General features: G+C 46.4%; 1 protein-coding gene across 1 annotated transcript in view; it reads right to left on the reverse strand.

The window, feature by feature from the left end:
• Positions 1-738: 738 nt before the first annotated feature.
• bcl2l12 (BCL2 like 12) overlaps positions 739-19,443 on the reverse strand; it is a 38,035-nt gene continuing 19,330 nt past the window's right edge. The window contains exons 2-7 of the mRNA XM_072492392.1: positions 18,660-18,863; positions 17,073-17,686; positions 8,953-9,081; positions 8,420-8,520; positions 4,243-4,506; positions 739-1,696 (exon numbers count right to left, since the gene is read on the reverse strand). Coding sequence (XP_072348493.1) covers positions 1,649-1,696; positions 4,243-4,506; positions 8,420-8,520; positions 8,953-9,081; positions 17,073-17,686; positions 18,660-18,863 — 1,360 coding nt within the window. The 3' untranslated portion in view covers positions 739-1,648. The remainder of the gene's footprint in view (positions 1,697-4,242; positions 4,507-8,419; positions 8,521-8,952; positions 9,082-17,072; positions 17,687-18,659; positions 18,864-19,443) is intronic.

The following is a 19,443-nucleotide window of genomic DNA, read 5'->3' on the forward strand; positions in this document are numbered from 1 at the left end:
GATACTGCACGAGTAAACGAACGACCCCGTCAACAATTTGGGTAGCAGTGCCCCAATGTGGGGTCAACAAATGGACAGGAAACAAGAAGTCAACTTCCATGATTGCTTCCCCATTGGGAATACAACAATACGTCAACAAATCTTCCACAATTTTACACAGGAAGGGAAAGATTGTGGAAACAATGGAGGAAGAAGAATCATTTTAGGTATACACGTCCCACTGCCAAGAGCGAAACATCCCAGCTTCTTAAGAGATGTTCACCTGTGACACAAACTCTCCATCCTCCGCTGCACTGGTACTAAACTAAGTAATGTCTCCTCACATCTCTCTTTTTTTCCTCCATGTTCATACAGTAACAGATTACTAAATAGATGCAGAGTGGTGATGCAGTCTAAACACCCAGCTTTCATAACTTTACTGGTTTCATTTACACACCGCTGGCCACACAAGGTATGGACTTATCAGGGCTTATTCATCAAACACAGTTATGTACACTGCTACTTGCCAGAAAAGGCCCTAATTGAAAACCTCACACCTTTAAATTCTGACAATTAATGCTCCCTCATTAAATCTATTGATGAGAGAGTGAGGTAGATTTCCATGATCACTGTTTGGTATATTTTTCTCTCTGCCGCTTCGAAACCTCTGATCCTCTCATGATGTCGCAAGCCCTAACCTCAGCCTCTCCCCTAGCCTTCCCTGTTCCATAGAGGCAGAAAGCTGAATCACTTTTTAAAAAAAAAAAACTATTGCTAAGGGAGGGAGACATGCTGTCGAAGATTTTCAATTTGCTCACATCAGGTCATGTGTGAGAATGACAAATTGCGTAGGGAAGAAAGGGTTTGAGATTTAGCCATCTTTCCCAAGTGCTCTGCTGAGTGCAAGATGAAAAACTTTGACAGCACGTCTCTTTCTTTCCCAAACAATGTTCTGTAAACGTGTGCCGTAATCTAGAACACGACAGACCAAAAGCTGGAAAGCAGGATCAGGCTGGCTAGTTCCTTCTGGGCTCGCACAGTCACAATGGGCTGAATGGCCTCCTTCATGCTGCCAATGTTCTATTTCTCTGATCAACCCGTGATATCACTATCTGGAAACAGCTGAGCATTGCCTGGACAACCTGAAAGGCAAATTTAGAGTTTTCTTAACTAATATGATTTGCCATCAAAAATTCAAAGGTTATGTACTATTGGGACAAATTGCCCCAAGGCAGCTTTGGACTTTTGGAGAGGTAGCAAGTGGAAAATTGCTTCTTTAGAAAATGAGTGTTAAGTTACAGGTGGCATAGGCTGCACTACCAATTCACCTGTATACAGTACAACCATTGTCACAGTATCAGTAAACATGAAAATAGATGGATTTTAAAAAACATATCTCCTTAGGTAACGTCAAAGAAAAAAAGGATGGGTGTCCGATTCCTTGTCCTTCACATGTTCCTCGAAAACGTATCCACTTACTCGTCAATCAGCAGCATGTGACTTGTTGGTTGTTCGATGGCTTCAACCCGGTTGAACACATTGGACAGTTTCTAGATTTGAAAAGTAGTTCCTACTTCTTCCTTCCCAGCACAAGGTCAAATCGAGAAGCCAGGCCTCCCCTCCTTGGGAGGTCTGAGGTTTGATCCAAATCCCTTTTGTTTGGCAGGCATCAGTCAATCTGGTGTTCAGACACATCGTCCAGAGGAAACACCATCGTCTGTCAAGAAGACAAGAAATAGGAGTTTCGATACATTCAGTCAAACCCTCAAGGCCAGAGGTCAAGTGCTCACGTTAAACGCCCTCAACCTCCCGTCTTCAAGAGAACACGATTCAGCGAGTATGTGGAGTGCTTAGTGGGAATTTAGCTCGGACACCAGTTTGACTTTTGCTGCTTGCCACTCTTACCTCCATATCAGGCCATTTGGGCTTGATCGCATTTTCTAGACTAAGGTTCCAATGCTGCATTGTTGGGCAGCATCTTTTGGTCGAGGCCCCATTGGACTATGGAGGTGGATGCAAGAACTCCATTGGCCCTATTTGGAGGTCGGATCTCCTGGTGGTCCGAGCCAACCTTTCTCCCTCACTCACCCACCCCCACCAAAAGCACACAAAGCTAACTGGCCGTTGATTATATTTGCTGATTATGGGAATGTGAAGCTAGGATGGTGACTGCCACAATGGCCTACAGTGACTCGAGTTCAGTTCTTTCTTTCTCTTTCTGTTTTGGGAATGGGGAAGGGAATCAATAGCAACAAGAAAATATCCCAAGCTGTCTCATGAAGAGCGATTGAGCAATTTAGGCCTAAACGTGCTCAAGAATGAGAGGAGATCTAATTGAGGTATACAAGATGCTAAACAGGGATTGTCGGACTAGACATAGAGCAGACGTTTCTTTTTTTAAAAAAATAAATTGAGTACCCAATTACCCCCCCCCCCCCAAATTAAGGGCCAATTCACCTACCCTGCACATCTTTTTGGATTGTGGGGGTGAGACCCACGTAGACACGGGGAGAATGAGAGAACGGATGTCTCCCCTTGTTTTGCACTCTAGATCGCGAAGCCAGAGTTTTAGGCCAAGGGGTGGACGATTCAAAACAGAAATGAGGAGGAATTACTTCACTCAAGAGTCGTGAATCTGCGGAAATCTCTACCCCCAGAGTGCAGTGGACTCCAGAACATTAAACACGTTTGAGGAGATAGATAGGCTTTTAAATTGGTAATGGGATGACGGCTTATGGGGAGTGGGCAGGAAAAGGTGGAAATTTCAGGCAGCATGGCAGCACAGTGGTCAGCACTGTTGCTTCACAGCTCCAGGATCCCAGGTTCGATTCCCGGCTTGGGTCACAGTCTGAGCGGAGTCTGCACGTTCTCCCAGTGTCTGCGTGGGTTTCCTCCGGCTGCTCCGGTTTCCTCCCACAGTCCAAAGATGTGCAGGTTAGGTGGATTGGCTACGCTAAATTGCCCTTAGTGTCCAAACAAGGTTAGGTGGGGTTACAGGGATAGGGTGGAGGTGTGGGTTTAGGCAGGGTGCTCTTTCCAAGGGTCGGTGCAGACTCGATGGGTCAAATGGCCTCCTTCGGACCCTGTAAATTCTATGATTTGCCACGATCGTTTCAATGGCGGAGCGGGATAGAGGGGCTGAATGGCCCACTCCAGCTCCTAGTTCTTAGACCAAAACTGACATCAAGACACACACAAGCGATATTTGGACAGCGGACTAAAATATTGGTTAGAGGCAGTTTTTAAGAATCATCTTCAAGGAGAAAGGTGGCGAGGATGTAAAGTAGAGTCGAGAGGAAGTCTTGGGTGGGAATTTCAGTGCTTAGGGTCCAGAGAGCTGAATGCACCTGTAACCAAGGTAGTGCAGAGAAAATTGGAGTCAGATTTTGAGGAGAGATCGGAGGGAGGCTGCAAGGCTGGAGGAGACAAGAGCGAGGAGCTGGGACGAGGCCAAGGAGGGCTCTGAAAGCAAGGGTGAGAGTTTTAAAATCGAAGGAAAGGAAGAAGAGAAATCAGAAAAGACAGTTTGCAATCGATAATCGGGAACAAATCTGAGAGCTCCCGACTTGGGACGATATCACTGTTCCTTCATTATCACTGCAACTCTGTCCCTAACAGCACAGGTGTACCTGCAGCGGTTCAACCAGCTACTCGAGGGCAATTACGGATGGGCACAATACTGACCTCGCCAGCAAAGCCCACCATCCTGTGAAAGAATGTAAAACAAAATATTTGTTTACTTAATTGGGGACCAGAGATCTTGACTTTTCCCCTGGACTGGTGGAGCGATCCTGACTAGAGTTGGGCGATTGTTTTCTCTTGCTGTGGTACTTACTGAGACCGACAGACGAGGAAAATCTCTCACTCTTTGAGCTCATCTTTAATTGGGATTGTGGTATCAAACTACAATTGCCTCATGTCCTGAGGATACATCAGAAAATTGGCTTACAATCACTGCCCATTGAGTCGGAGGAAATAAACTCGACAGACATCGAGTGAGAACACGGTAGAGCCCACCGTGATGTCTTCCACAGTCGGATAGCCTGCCGATACTCAGCGGGCAGTGGAGCTCGGGGTTCTAGAGGGTGCAGGAATGCCTGCTAGAATGGTAACCGTCAGGAAAGAAGGGAGGGCTCTTGCCTTTGCTGCCACGTCGGCTGTCGGGACCTCGGCCCATCGGATTTTCCGAAGCCAACATTACCCCAGGAGAGAGAAGGAAAAAAAGAAGCGGGCCTTCTTTTAGCCCCAGCGATGTGCACTCACCCATCCTCCATTCTCCTGCAGCCAGGGAACAAACAAGTCCATGTACTGCATGCTGTAGCCCATCAGCTGCTGTACTGGGTGGCTGCTGATCCCAGCCACCCTCCGTGTTAGCTCCATGGTCAGTGCGATCTTAGTGAGCTCAGGGCTGCTGGTGGGACCTTCGTGTTGTTCCTCAACATTGGCTGTAAAGACTTCCACCAGCTGTGAAAAGCTGTGGTACGACATCCTGCTCATGGTGCGCTGAAGCACGGGGTCTTCATTTATCTACAAAGCAAGTCACGTTTAACATGAAGCACATTTTAACTTAAAACACCATTTGCACATTTAAAATTAAAAATCTTGCACACCTCCTTACTTGTATCTTCATACTTTCTATCACCAGTTCTTTCTCTCCATGTCTTATTAATGACTGTTGCAGTTTAATAGCAATTACACCGTTATGTATTATGGGTATTTGTGCAGCTACAAATGGGGATGGCTGGGACACTGGGGGTGGATGTACTGTGAACCAAGTTAAAAAACACTCTCCAGCAAAGTAAGCTTGTATCTTCATCAACCGGGACAGATTCAGTTAACACTTTTCACACATTTTTTGTTTCAAGTTTTCTCTTTGATTATGTATACATTTAACGCAAACTAAATGGTTTACAGAAACAGAGAGGCCTGGAGGTACATGTACAATAGGCGGCCGGACGAGTGGAGAAGGTTATTAAAAGTAACATAACGAGTGGGGCATGTGGTGCAGTGGTTAGCACTGGGACTACGGCGTTGAGGATCTGTGTTCGAATCCTGGCCCTGGGTCACTGTCCGTGTGGAGTTCGCACATTCTCCCCATGTCTGTGTGGGTTTCACCCCCACAGCCCAAAGATCTGCAGGTTAGGTGGATAGGCCACGCTAAATTGCCTCTTAATTTGGGAAAAAAAAGTAATAATTGGGTACTCAAAATTTACTTTTTAAAAAAAAGTAACATAACGGTCGGGCAGCACGGTGGCACAGTGGTTAGCACTCCTGCCTCACGGCGCCGAGGTCCCAGGTTCGATCTCGGCCCCGGGTCACTGAGTGTGGAGTTTGCAGATTCTCCCCGTGTTTGCGTGGGTTCGTCCCCACAACCCAAAGACGTGCAGGGTAGGTAATAATAATCTTTATTGTCGCAAGTAGGCTCCCATTAACACTGCAATGAAGTTACTGTGAAAATTCCCCAGTCGCCACATTCCGGCACCTGTTCAGGTACACTGAGGGAGAATTCAGAATGTCCAATTCACCACGCTAAATTGCCCCTTAATTGGAAAAAATGAATTGGGTACACTAAATTTTTAAAATTTTTTTTTAAAAGTAACATATCGGAGCTGTACACCTATCATTTGATCATTTGAGGCACAGAATTACAAAAAGCAAGGAAGTCGTGCTAAACGTTTATCAATCCTTGATTAGGCCTCAGGGTCCACTTCTGGGCACCACACTTCAGGAATGACGTCAAGACATCGCTTCTCGGCCTTTTGGCTAAGATCAAGTGTCTGTAGATTGAGCCTTTGGTTCAGATCTGGTATGTCTCTCTTGTGGGGACCGTGAATTGGATTCGATTTGAATTAGTTTTTGGGAGCAGGCGAGGAGCTGGATTAGGGGTTCGCCCCTGACCCACACTCTGAGCCCTGGCTTGGTAACTCAGAAAAGGAAAAAAAGCAACAAAAAAAAAAAAAAAAAGGGCGTCAAGATCTTGGACAGAGCTGGGTGGGGATTTACAAGAATGGTTCCAGGAATGAGAGACTTTATGTGAAGAGATTGGAGAATCTGGCATCGTTCTCTTAGGAGCAGGGTAGGCTAAAATAAGTTTAGTAGAGATGTTCAAAATAATAAGTTTTTTTAACAATGGAGTAAATAAGAAAAGCTTGTTTCCACGAGTGGGAGGAGTGGTATTCAGAGGGTACAGATTTCAGAAACTTGGCCAAAGATCAGAGGGGAAGATGAGAAGATTTTTTTCAGACAGCGAGTGGTGATCTGGAAGTTGCTGCCTGAAAGGGTGAGGGAAGCAGATTCAATAGGAACTTTCAAAAGCGAATCGGATAAAGACCTGATGGGAAAATTTCAAGGCTAATTTCAAGCAGGGGAGAGAGACTAATCGCGGAGCTGACACAGGCATGATGGGAAAAAGGCCCTCTTTCTGTTCTGTAAGAGAACTTCCTATGTAAACAGGAGGCATTAAACCCTTCTGCGTTTGGTGGCGCTGTATCATCTTAGCTCTCCACCTCACAGCTCCTTAGCCCGCACTTCAGAGAAACACTTGGGCTCTAACAAGCTCTTCACTTCTCTACTTCTTCGTTTGCCATAATTTTAGGGATTTCCAATTAAATATCAAGAATGCACGACTCCAAAACAGAGAAGTGAATTATTAGCTCATCCAGAAAAAATTAACCCATAAGTTCATAAGATATAGGAGCACATATAGGCCATTTCATCATAGAATTTACAGTGCAGAAGGAGGCCATTCGGCCCATCGAGTCTGCACTGGCTCTTGGAAAGAGCACCCTACCCAAGGTTAACAGCTCCACCCTATCCCCTTAACACAGTAACCCCACCCAACACTAAGGGCAATTTTGGACACTGAAGAGCAATTTATCATGGCCAATCCACCTAACCTGCTCATCTTTGGACTGTGGGAGGAAACCGGAGCGCCCGGAGGAAACCCACGCAGACATGAGGAGGATGTGCAGACTCCGCACAGACAGTGACCCAAGCCGGAATCGAACCTGGGACCCTGGAGCTGTGAAGCAATTGCGCTATCCACAATGCTACCGTGCTGCCAGTTATTTGGCCCATCCGAGTTTGCTCCGTCATTCGATCATGGCTGATCTCATCCTGGTCTTAACTCCACCGTCCTGCCCGTTCTCCATAACCCTTCAGCCCAATTATTCATTACCAAATAAAAATCTAACTCCTCCTTAAATTTACTCACTGTCCCAGCATCCACTGCACTCTGGGGTAGCAAATTCCACAGATTCACAACCCTTTGGGAGAAGTAGCTTCTCCTCAACTCCGTTTTAAATTTGCTACATCTTATGCTAAGACTGACCTCTCGCTCTAGAATGCCCCACAAGAGGAAGCATCCGCTCCACGTCCATACTTTTTAAGCATCTTGTATACCTCAATTTGATCTCCCTCATTCTTCTAAACTCGAGAGTATAGGCCCAAACTGCTCAATCTCTCTTCATACGACAAACCCCTCATCTCTGGAATCAACCGAGTGACCCTCCTGTGAACTGCCTCCAAAGCCACTACATCTTTCCTCAAATAAGGGGACCAGAACTGTGCGCAATACTCCAGGTGCGGTCTCGCCAATGCCTTGTACAGTTGCAACAACACTTCCTTATCGTTATACTCTATTCCTTTAGCTACAAACCCCTTTTCCCTCCAGCCTCACTTCACCGTAAGGTTGCATCTGATCCTACTGAATGGCGGGACAGGCTCGAGGGACAAGAGTAAGGTCCACTCCTGCTTTTTCTTTTCTTAAGTTCAAACTCCCCATGCATAATGAGGTGGCAGGTCGATCTGCAAACATTCATAAAGACAGTAACCACACGAAAGGGCATTACCGGGGGAAGGAACAAAGAATAGGAGTAGGCCATTGAGCTCTCCAGCCTGTCCAGAATTCAATTAGAGAATGGCTGATCTCCATCTCAACTCTGTCTACTGGTCTTTGTTCTTTATCTCTGAACACTGTTGCCCAACAAAAATCCATCCGTCTGACCTCCAGCCTCAATAGCTTTTTTGGGAAAAAAATATTCCAGCCTTCCACTCCCGTGAGTGAAGAAGTGCTCCTTTACATTGCACGAAAGCAGATTGGTTCTAATCTTAAGATTATGCCCCCTTCTTTAGGAAATAGTTGCTCACTTTCCACTCTATCAACTCCTTTAACCATCTTAGAAACATCTCAATGAGGCCATCTCGATTAATCTCAGGGGAATGCAACCCCAGTCGCCGCAACTTGCCCTCACAATACAGGACAACCTTCCCTTGAGGGCCATTCTCCCCAAGCTCCACTTAGGAACGACACCCTGAATGTTGGAAAGCAGCCCCGAAGCCACGGAAAAAGCTGGAAGAGGCCACTCCTCGGCTCTGTTGGTTTTGGACAACATTTGGGCACCAGGGTCTCGGCCCCTCAGGCCGCATCACTGCCTCTCACCTTCTCGTCGATTCCGTCTCCTTGTCGCTGCAGCAACAGCACAATTTTCTCGATCATCTTCTCCTTGTCGGTCAGCGCGTCCTGCGAGAAGTTATTGTTCACTGAAAGAATTCAACGTGAGCAGGCGTCAGAGAGAGAAAAGCGAACTGACTCACCCTGGGGGAATTTGCGGTCATTCCTTCACCATGCCAGCCAATCCGCCATGCCCACTTTCACCTATCGGGTGGGATATCCAAGTCACAAACCACTCCAAAGACTCGGGTTGGGTGCGTCATTTGTTGGTTTTTTTGGGAACATCTCTCCGCAAAAGTTCTCCCATACATTTTTTGGGAGAATGTTAAGTAGGAACATTCAATCTGGTTAACTTTACCCCCCTTCCCAAAAACATCCACACTCCCTCGGCATCCTGTCCCTCAGGTTCCCGACCTCCGTCCTCTCATCTCGGCTCCCAAAGCTACTCCATCGGGGTCCAGAGTCCCGTCCACCAGTACACCCCCCCCCCCCCCCCCCCTCAGGTCCCAGACACCACTTACCTTTCTCTGGTGCATCAGTGATTGGGGTCAATGGGGCGACGTTAGTCTGGGCACAGTATTGCTGTGCCAATTTATCCAGTTTCTTGGCGACTTTGGAGTAGAATTCTACATTTTCATTTTTACCAGACCCTGGAAACAATGAAGAAAATCCACTGAAAAACTGAATTGGGTGGTAACGACATTGGGTGGTAACGACATTGGGTGGTAACGACATTGGGTGGTAACGACATTGGGTGGTAACGACATTGGGTGGTAACGACAAGAGGGCGATACAAAACTGCAAAACCCACACCAGAGTCTGAGACGCAGCTATAGTGTCAGCCCTGTCGCAGTGGGCTGCACTCACACACCCGAGTCACAAGGCTCTGGGTTCAAATCCCACTCCAGATAGTCGAGTGCAAAACCTAGGCTTGAATTCTTGTTGCCATTGAAGGGGGGGGTGGGAATGTTCCCCACACTGTCCTGGCCAATACTTATCCTTCAATCTTATCCCAAGTGTGGGAGCTTGCAGTGCACTAATTGGTTGCCACATTTCGTACATTGCAACACCGACTACGCTCTTACAAAGTACTTGATTAGTTAATTTAATTGAATGGCAGAATAGACTAGAAGGATGAATGACCTTCTTCTGTCCCTATATGACCCAGTGTCACACTGACAATTGTGGACAGCCAGTTGTAACAGAAACCATCAATGAAACCCATTTACTCGGTCATTCTTATTGCAGCCAAACACGATCACTTGTTCCAACAACATGTTCCCTGGAACAGAAAGATTAACAGCACAGTAACAGGCCAGATTCATGCCAGCTAATGCCTTCTACGAGATCCTGCCCAATCCCCTCACCTAACTCAATTGACATATCTTTCTGCTCCATCCGCCCTCAGATGTTTATCCAACTTCCCCTTTAATACATGAATGTTACGAACATGTGAAATGGGAGTAATAGCCCATTTGGCCCCTCGAGATATCTCCGCCATTTGATAAGGTCACGGTGGATGGTCGATCTGATTGTCTTTCAAGTTCTTCATTCCCATCCACCATCAAAAACCTTTGATTCCCTCGCCCAACACGAACCTATCAATCTCTGCATTAAAAAGATTCAATTCGGGCGGCACGGTAGCACAGTGGTTAGCACTGTGGCTTCATAGTGCCAGGGACCGGGTTCGATTCTGGCCTTGCGTCACTGTCTGTGCGGAGTTTGCACGTTCTCCCCGTGTCTGCGTGGGTTTCCTCCGGGTGCCCCGGTTCCCTCCCGCAGTCCAGTGATGTGCAGGTTAGGTGGGGCTACGGGGATAGGGCGGGGGAGTGGGCCGGGGTAGGGTGCTCTGTCAGAGGGTCGGTGGAGAGCCGTTGGGCCGAACGGCCTCCTTCTGCACTGTAGGGAGTGTATTCGATGGACTCCCCCCCCCCCCCCCCACCACCTTGCTGAGGCACAGACGTCAAACATTGCACAACCCTTTAAGAGAAAACTTGAGTGAGACAGAACCAAGAGTGAGTTTGGGAATTTGAATCTAGGTGGGAATTCGAAGCTGGGTTGGGAGGAGGTGCTTTTTATCCTTGGTAAGTGACTGGTAAGTAGTGTTTCTGTTTTCTTTTTCTTTTCATTGGTATATTTATTTATTTTTTTCTTCGTTGTTTATCTATTTTTAAAAAAATTGGGGGGGGGGTGAACAGCCAGCTGTTGTGGTGCACATAGGCACCAACGATATAGGTAAAAAATGGGACGAGGTCCGACAAGCTGAATTCAGGGAGTTAGGAGTTAAACTAAAAAGTAGGACCTCAAAAGGTAGTAATCTCAGGATTGCTCCCAGTGCCACGAGCTAGTCAAGAGTAGGAATGTCAGGATAGATAAGATGAATGCGTGGCTCGAGAGATGGTGCAAGAGGGAGGGATTCAAATTCCTGGGGCATTGGAACAGGTTCTGGGGGAGGTGGAACCAGTACAAACCGGACGGTCTGCACCTGGGCAGGACTGGAACCGATGTCCTGGGGGGGGGGGGGGGTTTGGCTAGAGCTGTTGGGGAGAGTTCAAACTAATGTGGCAGGGGGATGGGAACCGGTGCAGGAAGTTGGAAGGGAGTAAAACAGGGACAGAAACAAAAGGCAGTCAGGGGGAAAAGTGTAAGGCAGAGAAGCCATAGTCAAAAATCAAAAAGGGCAACAGTACAAGGTACAGTGACTGAGGGGAGCTCAGTGAATAGGACCAGGAATACTAAAAGGAATAAAACGGGAAGTGAAAACATTAATGGTAAGCGACGCGGCAGGTTGTTACATGAAGATATGGGTTCAACGACAAGGAAAATTAGGAGAAAGATTAAGAGGAAATATAACTTAGGGGTGTTAAGATTCAGAACAGAGGTAAAAAAGCCAATGTGTACTTTACCTGAATGCTCGTAGTATTCGGAATAAGGTAAATGAGTTGATGGCGCAAATCATCGTGAATGACTATGATTTAGTGGCCATTACTGAAACATGGTTAAAGGATGGTCACGACTGGGAGTTAAATATCCAAGGGTATCAAACTATTCAGAAGGACAGAGTGGATGATAAGGGAGGTGGTGTAGCTCTGTTATTTAAGGATGACATCCGGGCAACAGTAAGGGATGACATCGGTGCTATGGAGGATGAGGTTGAATCCATTTGGGGTGAAATCAGGAATAGTAAGGCGAAAAAGTCACTGATAGGAGTAGTCTATAGGCTACCAAATAGTAACATTATGGTGGGGCAGGCAATAAACAAAGAAATAACTGATGCATGTAGAAATGGTACAGCAGTTATCATGGGGGATTTTAATCTACATGTCGATTGGTTTAACCAGGTCAGTCAAGGCAGCCTTGAGGAGGAGTTTATAGAATGTATCCGCGATAGTTTCCTAGAACAGTATGTAATGGAACCTTAGAGGGAACAAGCGGTCCTAGATCTGGTCCTGTGTAATGAGACAGGATTGATTCAGGATCTCATAGTTAGGGGTCCTCTCGGAAGGAGCGATCACAATATGGTGGAATTTAAAATACAGATGGAGGGTGAGAAGGTAAAATCAAGCACTAGTGTTTTGTGCTTAAACAAAGGAGATTACAATGGGATGAGAGAAGAACTAGCTAAGGTAGACTGGGAGCAAAGACTTTATGGTGGAACAGTGGAGAACCTTCCAAGCGATTTTTCACAGTGTTCAGCAAAGGTTTATACCAACAAAAAGGAAGGACGGTAGAAAGAGGGAAAATCGACCGTGGATATCGAAGGAAATAAGGGAGAGTATCAAATTGAAGGAAAAAGCATACAAAGTAGCAAAGATTAGTGGGAGACTAGAGGACTGGGAAATCTTTAGGGGGCAACAGAAAGCTACTAAAAAGCTATAAAGAGCAAGATAGATTATGAGAGTCAACTTGCTCAGAATATAAAAACAGATAGTAAAGATTTCTACAAATATATAAAACAAAAAAAGAGTGGCTAAGGTAAATATTGGTCCTTTAGAGGATGAGAAGGGAGATTTAATAATGGGAGATGAGGAAATGGCTGAGGAACTGAACAGGATTTTTGGGTCGGTCTTCACAGTGGAAGACACAAATAACATGCCAGCGACTGATGGAAATGAGGCTATGACAGGTGAGGACCTTGAGAGGATTGTTATCACCAAGGAGGTAGTGATGGGCAAGCTAATGGGGCTAAAGATAGACAAGTCTCCTGGCCCTGATGGAATGCATCCCAGAGTGCCAAAAGAGATGGCTAGGGAAATTACAAATGCACGAGTGATAATTTGCCAAAATTCACTAGACTCTGGGGTGGTCCCGGCAGATTGGAAATTAGTAAACGTGACACCACTGTTTAAAAAAGGAGGTAGGCAGAAAGCGGGTAATTATAGGCCAGTCAGCTTAACTTCGGTAGTAGGGAAGATGCTAGAATCTATCATCAAGGAAGAAATAGCGAGGCATCTGGATGGAAATTGTCCCATTGGGCAGACGCAGCATGGGTTCATAAACGGCAGGTCGTGCATAACTAATTTAGTGGAATGTTTTGAGGACATTACCAGTGCGGTAGATAATGGGGAGCCAATGGATGTGGTATATCTGGATTTCCAGAAAGCCTTTGACAAGGTGCCACACAAAAGGTTGCTGCATAAGATAAAGATGCATGGCATTAAGAGGAAAGTAGTAGCATGGATAGAGGATTGGTTAATTAATAGAAAGCAAAGAGTGGGGATTAATGGGTGTTTCTCTGGTTGGCAATCAGTAGCTAGAGGTGTCCCTCAGGGATCAGTGTTGGGCCCACAACTGTTCACAATTTACATAGATGATTTGGAGTTGGGGACCAAGGGCAATGTGTCCAAGTTTGCAGACGACACTAAGATAAGTGGTAAAGCAAAAGTGCAGAGGATACTGGAAGTCTGCAGAGGGATTTGGATAGGCTAAGTGAATGGGCTAGGGTCTGGCAGATGGAATACAATGTTGACAAATGTGAGGTTATCCATTTTTGGTAGGAATAACAGCAAAAGGGATTATTATTTAAATGATAAAATATTAAAACATGCTGCTGTGCAGAGGGACCTGGGTGTGCTAGTGCACGAGTCGCAAAAAGTTGGTTTACAGGTGCAACAGGTGATTAAGAAGGCAAATGGAATTTTGCCCTTCATTGCTAGAGGGATGGAGTTTAAGACTAGGGAGGTTATGCTGCAATTGTATATGGTGTTAGTGAGGCCACACCTAGAGTATTGTGTTCAGTTTTGGTCTCCTTACTTGAGAAAGGACGTACTGGCACTGGAGGGTGTGCAGAGGAGATTCACTAGGTTAATCCCAGAGCTGAAGGGGTTGGATTACGAGGAGAGGTTGAGTAGACTGGGACTGTACTTGTTGGAATTTAGAAGGATGAGGGGGGGATCTTATAGAAACATATAAAATTATGAAGGGAATAGATAGGATAGATGCGGGCAGGTTGTTTCCACTGGCGTATGAAAGCAGAACGAGGGGGCATAGCCTCAAAATAAGGGGGAGTAGATTTAGGACTGAGCTCAGGAGGAACTTCTTCACCCAAAGGGTTGTGAATCTACGGAATTCCTTGCCCAGTGAAGCAGTTGAGGCTCCTTCATTAAATGTTTTCAAGATAAAGATAGATAGTTTTTTGAAGAATAAAGGGATTAAGGGTTATGGTGTTCGGGCCGGAAAGTGGAGCTGAGTCCACAAAAGATCAGCCATGATCTCATTGAATGGCGGAGCAGGCTCGAGGGGCCAGATGGCCGACTCCTGCTCCTAGTCCTTATGTTCTTATGTAAAAGACAATTGTCACCGCTCCTAAAATGGCGACCCCCAATTCTAACCCCCCTCCCCCCCCGCCCCCCCCCCCCCCCCCAAACCCTGGTTCTGGACCCACCCACAAGAGGAAACATGTTTTCCACGTCCATCTTGTCGAGGCCACTCAGGATCCTATAAATTACCCCTGACTCTTCTGAACTAAAATCATATTTGCCTCAATCATTCCCTGTAGGGGCAGAATTCCACATTCTTATCACTCTCTGGGTAAGGAGGTTTCTCTTGAAGTCGCTAATGGATTCATTAATGACTCGCTTATACTTATATTCCCTAGTTCTGGTCTCAAACGCAAGACTCTCTACCCCTACTCTATCAAACCTTTTTATAATCTTGTCTGTAAAAATACATGTCTGTTCTTGGCCTGCTGCAGTCTGTGCGCATTCAGGACCCTGACCTTCCTGTCGTTTGCCATTTTAACAAAAGACCCTGCTCCCATGCCCACATGTCTGTTCTTGGCCTGCTGCAATGTTCCAGTGAAGCTCAACGCAAACTGGAGGAACAACATCTCATCTTCCGGTTAGGCACACTACAGCCTTCCGGCCTGAACATCGAATTCAACAACTTCAGATGATCAGCTCTGCCCCAGCTCGACCCATTTGTTTTCATTTAATCTTAACTGTCTTTTACCATTTCTTTCTTTATGTACATTTAATTTCTCCCCCCCCCCCCAAATCTCATCCACCTTTCTCCTCTTTGCTTCCCCCTTCCCCTCCCCCCACATCTACAGTTCATCCTCTGATGTTAGTTTCTCTGCTGTTTGATCTTTCACATCTTTTGTCCTCTCTGGGGACTGCCATTAACACTCTTTCCCCTTGTTTTCGGTGGCCATTAGCACCCGGTTTCCCTGGGTTTCTGTGGCTATGACTCATCTTTCATTCTCACTCCACAGTATAAATATTTCCCACTTTCTCTGTCTGTTAGCTTTGACAAAAAGAGTCATGGAACATAGAACAGTACAGCACAGAACAGGCCCTTTGGCTCACGATGTTGTGCCGAACATTGTCCGAAACCAAGCTCAAGCTATCCCACTCCCTGTCATTCTGGTGTGCTCCATGTGCCTATCCAATAACCGCTTGAAAGTTCCTAAAGTGTCCGACTCCACTATCACAGCAGGCAGTCCATTCCACACCTTAACCACTCTGAGTAAAGAACCTACCTCTGACATCCCTCCTATATCTCCCACCCTGAATCTTATAGTTATGCCCCCTTGTAACAGCTACATTCACCCAAGGAAATAGTCTCTGAACGTCCACTCTATCAATCCCACTCATCATCTTATAAAACTCTATTAAGTCACCTCTCATCCTCCTCCGCTCCAAAGAGAAAAGCCCTAGCTCCCTCAACCTTTCCTCATAAGACCAATCCTGCAAACCAGGCAGCATCCTGGTAAATATCCTTTGCACCCTTTCCAATGCTTCCACATCCTTCCTATAATGAGGTGACCAGAACTGCACACAATACTCCAAATGTGGTCTCACCAGGGTCATGTACAGTTGCAGCATAACCCCGCGGCTCTTAAACTCAAGCCCCCTGTTAATAAACGCTAACACACTATAGGCCTTCTTCACGGCTCTGTCCACTTGAGTGGCAACCTTCAGAGATCTGTGGACATGAAGCCCGAAGATCTCTCTCTGTTCCTCCACATTCCTCAGAACCCTGCCGTTGACCCTGTAATCCGCATTCAAATTTTTTCTACCAAAATTAATCACCTCACACTTATCAGGGTTAAACTCCATCTGCCATTTTCCGGCCCAGCTCTGCATCCCATCAATGTCTCTTTGCAGCCTACAACAGCCCTCCCACCTCATCCTCTACTCCCCCAATTTTGGTGACATCAGCAAATTTACTGACCCACTCTTCAGCCCCCTCCTCCAAGTCATTGATAAAAATCACAAATAGCAGAGGACCCAGCACTGATCCCTATGGTACACGGCTGGTAACTGGTCTCCAGTCTGAACATTTTCCATCCACCACCACCTTCTATGTGATAGCCAGTTACTTATCCAATTGGCCAAATTTCCCTCTAGCCCACACCTCCTTACTTTCTTCATAAGCCGACCATGGGGAACCTTATCAAACGCCTTACTAAAATCCATGTATACGACATCAACTGCTCGAGTCATCGGACTCGAAACGTGAGCTCTTTTCTCTCCCTACAGATGCTGCCAGACTTGCTGAGATTTTCCAGCCTTTTCTCTTTCTTTTTATAATCTTAATGATCAACACCTTCAATTTTTAGAGAAAATAGCTCCTCCAAGGAACTCTTGCACCTTTGCCACTGCCTCTGTAACTCTTTTTATCATATAGGGGCTTCGAACTCGGCACCACATTCCTAAGTGTGGTCTGACTCAGGTTCGATACAAGCTTTTAAAAATTAGTTTCACGAGATATGGGCGTTGCTGCCAATCCCTAATTGCCCTTGAACGGAGTGTCTTGCTGGGCCATTTCAGAGGGGCAGTTCCGAATCAACGACATTGCTGTGGGTCTGGAGTCACGTGTAGGCCAGACCGGGTAAGGACGGCAGATTTCCTCCCCTAAAGGGGAACCAGAAGGGTTTTTACAACAATCGACAATGATTTAAGGTCTTCACTGGACTTGTAATTCCAGACTAATATTGAATTCAAATTTCTCTTTCTGCTGTGGTGGGATTCAAATTTAGGTCCTTAGTGGTCTCGGATTACTAGCCCAGTGACAATAACACTACACCCGCTGCCGCCTTTAATGCTTTGCATGTCTATCAGTCTTGGAGAAAGGGTCTCATTTCTAAAGAAGCTTCTACACAGGCTTCCCCTGGTTCTCGGAAGGAACAATTGCTCACCTATGTCCATGCGGTTCAATTGTTCGTCTATTAGAGCCAGGGTGTTGGGCCGTGGCGAAGGAGGCTCGGACTCCTGGCTTTTCTCGGAGGAATGATCCAAAGTTTTCCCTTGCGACGGTTTCTTAAACAGATTTAAAAACCTCTGACTGCCGCGCCTCTTGGAGCTATGCTTGATGCCTTCCTGTGCAGCGACTTCCTTGGCAACGGAGGACACGGAATCCATTGACCCGACCGCACAGGCTATTAAAGGGTTCGGACCCTTCTGCCTCTTCAAGGAATTAGCCTTCTGATCAGCTCTGTGCTTCGCGGATCCATGCGCTTCAAGAAGATCTAAAGAATCCTTGGACTTCTTGTTGGAGTCATCGCTGCTGCTCTTCTTCTTCCTTTGCCTTCGTATTAGTCTTTTGATAGTCGTTCTGAAGCCATGTTTTTTCTCTTCTGCCTGGGCGATTTCCTCATCCGATGTACCCCATTCGCTATCCTCCTCAGCTCCTTCCACTCGCTTCAAACTCTTCTTTTTCTCCTCAGATTCTCGTTCCAAAATCCCCTTTTGATTTGACTTTCGCCGATTGTGCGTTTTCACAGTGACGTTAGAATCCTGGTCCTCGGGGGTCCTTTTAAAAAGAAAAGTATTAAATAAATGAACACAGTAACAAAGTACCAATTAAAAGGCTGCACCACACTTACGGCCAAGGGAGGTAGATCTCCGCAGTTTGGCAGCTCCCCGTAAATCCCTGCCTCTTGAGGAAAGGCAAGGGGTGGAAATCAGGAAGAAATGACTGGGAGCATTGGAGCTTGCAAAGAGCAAACATTTGGATCAGGCATTAAACAGTCTTCCCCCTGATTGAGTGGAAAATACTCACAGGCGTTCCTCTTCACCCGGGTACTCTGCCCCAAGGTAAGGACTTTCACTGGATAAGAAGTCAGAGAATCTCTACAGCCACTCAGCACATCGAGTCTGCACTGACCGTCCGAACGAGCACCCCCACCCCCCTCAATCCCACCCAACCTGCTCATCCCTGGACACAGGCAATTTAGTATTGCCAATCTACCTAACCTGAAGCAGGACTTGAACCCGAGCTTCCCGCCCAGAGGTAGGGAGGGATGCTACCCAATCTGCCACAGGCTCTCTGCCTCCCGTTGCAGGACGAGCAGAAAATCCGGGGTATTCACCTTTGCGGCCTTCCATGCTCGGTGGGCACTGCGGGCGTTTTATCGACTTCCTAAAACATCAAACCAAAATGTGATTAAAGTTCTCTTTTCCATTTGTTTATATTTGATGCAGTATCCCTTTAAGGGGCTGCTTTTTTGATGTAACGTTTGGTTTGTTTAATTGGTGCAAATCCAAAATATTATAACCTAACTGACATCCCATTCTGTCTCTGGAACATTCTTCATCCCTTAACTCTTAACTCCTGCACTGTAGCTCAGTTTCCAAGCTCTGTCCTTGCGGAAATGGTTTGGCGTGACCCGATGGGTGACGATCCCAGGAACATCCAACAGTCCAAAACAGTGGACCCAGAGATACTCGCGCCCAACCCCCGAGCGAGGCACAGAAAGTCTTGGCGATGTGAACGAGAGACTTACTTCGAGATGAACATCTTGGCGTCGTGGTAATAGCGACCAACATGCCCAACTTTGGCAGCTTCGTTGTGCATCATCATCCTCCGGAGGAAAGCCTCCATGACCATCTTGGTTTCATTCTTGAGGACTATAAGGCTCTGCATCTCCTCTTGGCACAGCTTATTCTCCGTCAGCCCGGGATCGAGCAGGTGCGTTCCCATTTTGGAGCTAAAAGGGGAGGAAAACAGAAATAGCCACCGCCACTCTTGACTCACCAATCAGATTAATTATAAAAAAGGGAGAAAGTACTTGTAAGGAACTGCAATTTAAAAGAAAGACACCCAAAATAAGTACTTGGTCCCTGGTATACAAAACTAAAAAGGAAAAGGCTGATTAACCCTTCCCGCTATTGCGTCACCGTGCCGCCATTATGCAGCATCTTTAATGTAATAACACATTCCAAGGTGCTTCAGGAACATTACAAAACAAGGCACGTAGGTAGATCTTAAGGCAAGGTGACCACAAGCCCAAGATTTTAAGAAGCGTCTCAGCAGAAGGAAAGTCAAGCGGAGATGCAGAGGGGCGTAGAGCGGGAATTCCAGAGACGGGGCCGCGGCTAGACCACAGTGATGGAGCAGTTATAATTGGGAAGACGCAAGGAACCAGAAATATCGAAGATCATGTTTCCCTTGAGCCCCTGAAATTGTAACGGTGAAGAGGCTCCTAGAATAGAGTCTACTACCCGGCCCTGGTGTCACTGGGGGAGTCTTGACGGCAACAAATGGCTAAACAGAGAGGAACACACACA

This window comes from Scyliorhinus torazame, chromosome 29, assembly GCF_047496885.1.
Source record: "Scyliorhinus torazame isolate Kashiwa2021f chromosome 29, sScyTor2.1, whole genome shotgun sequence".
Classification (NCBI taxonomy): domain Eukaryota; kingdom Metazoa; phylum Chordata; class Chondrichthyes; order Carcharhiniformes; family Scyliorhinidae; genus Scyliorhinus; species Scyliorhinus torazame.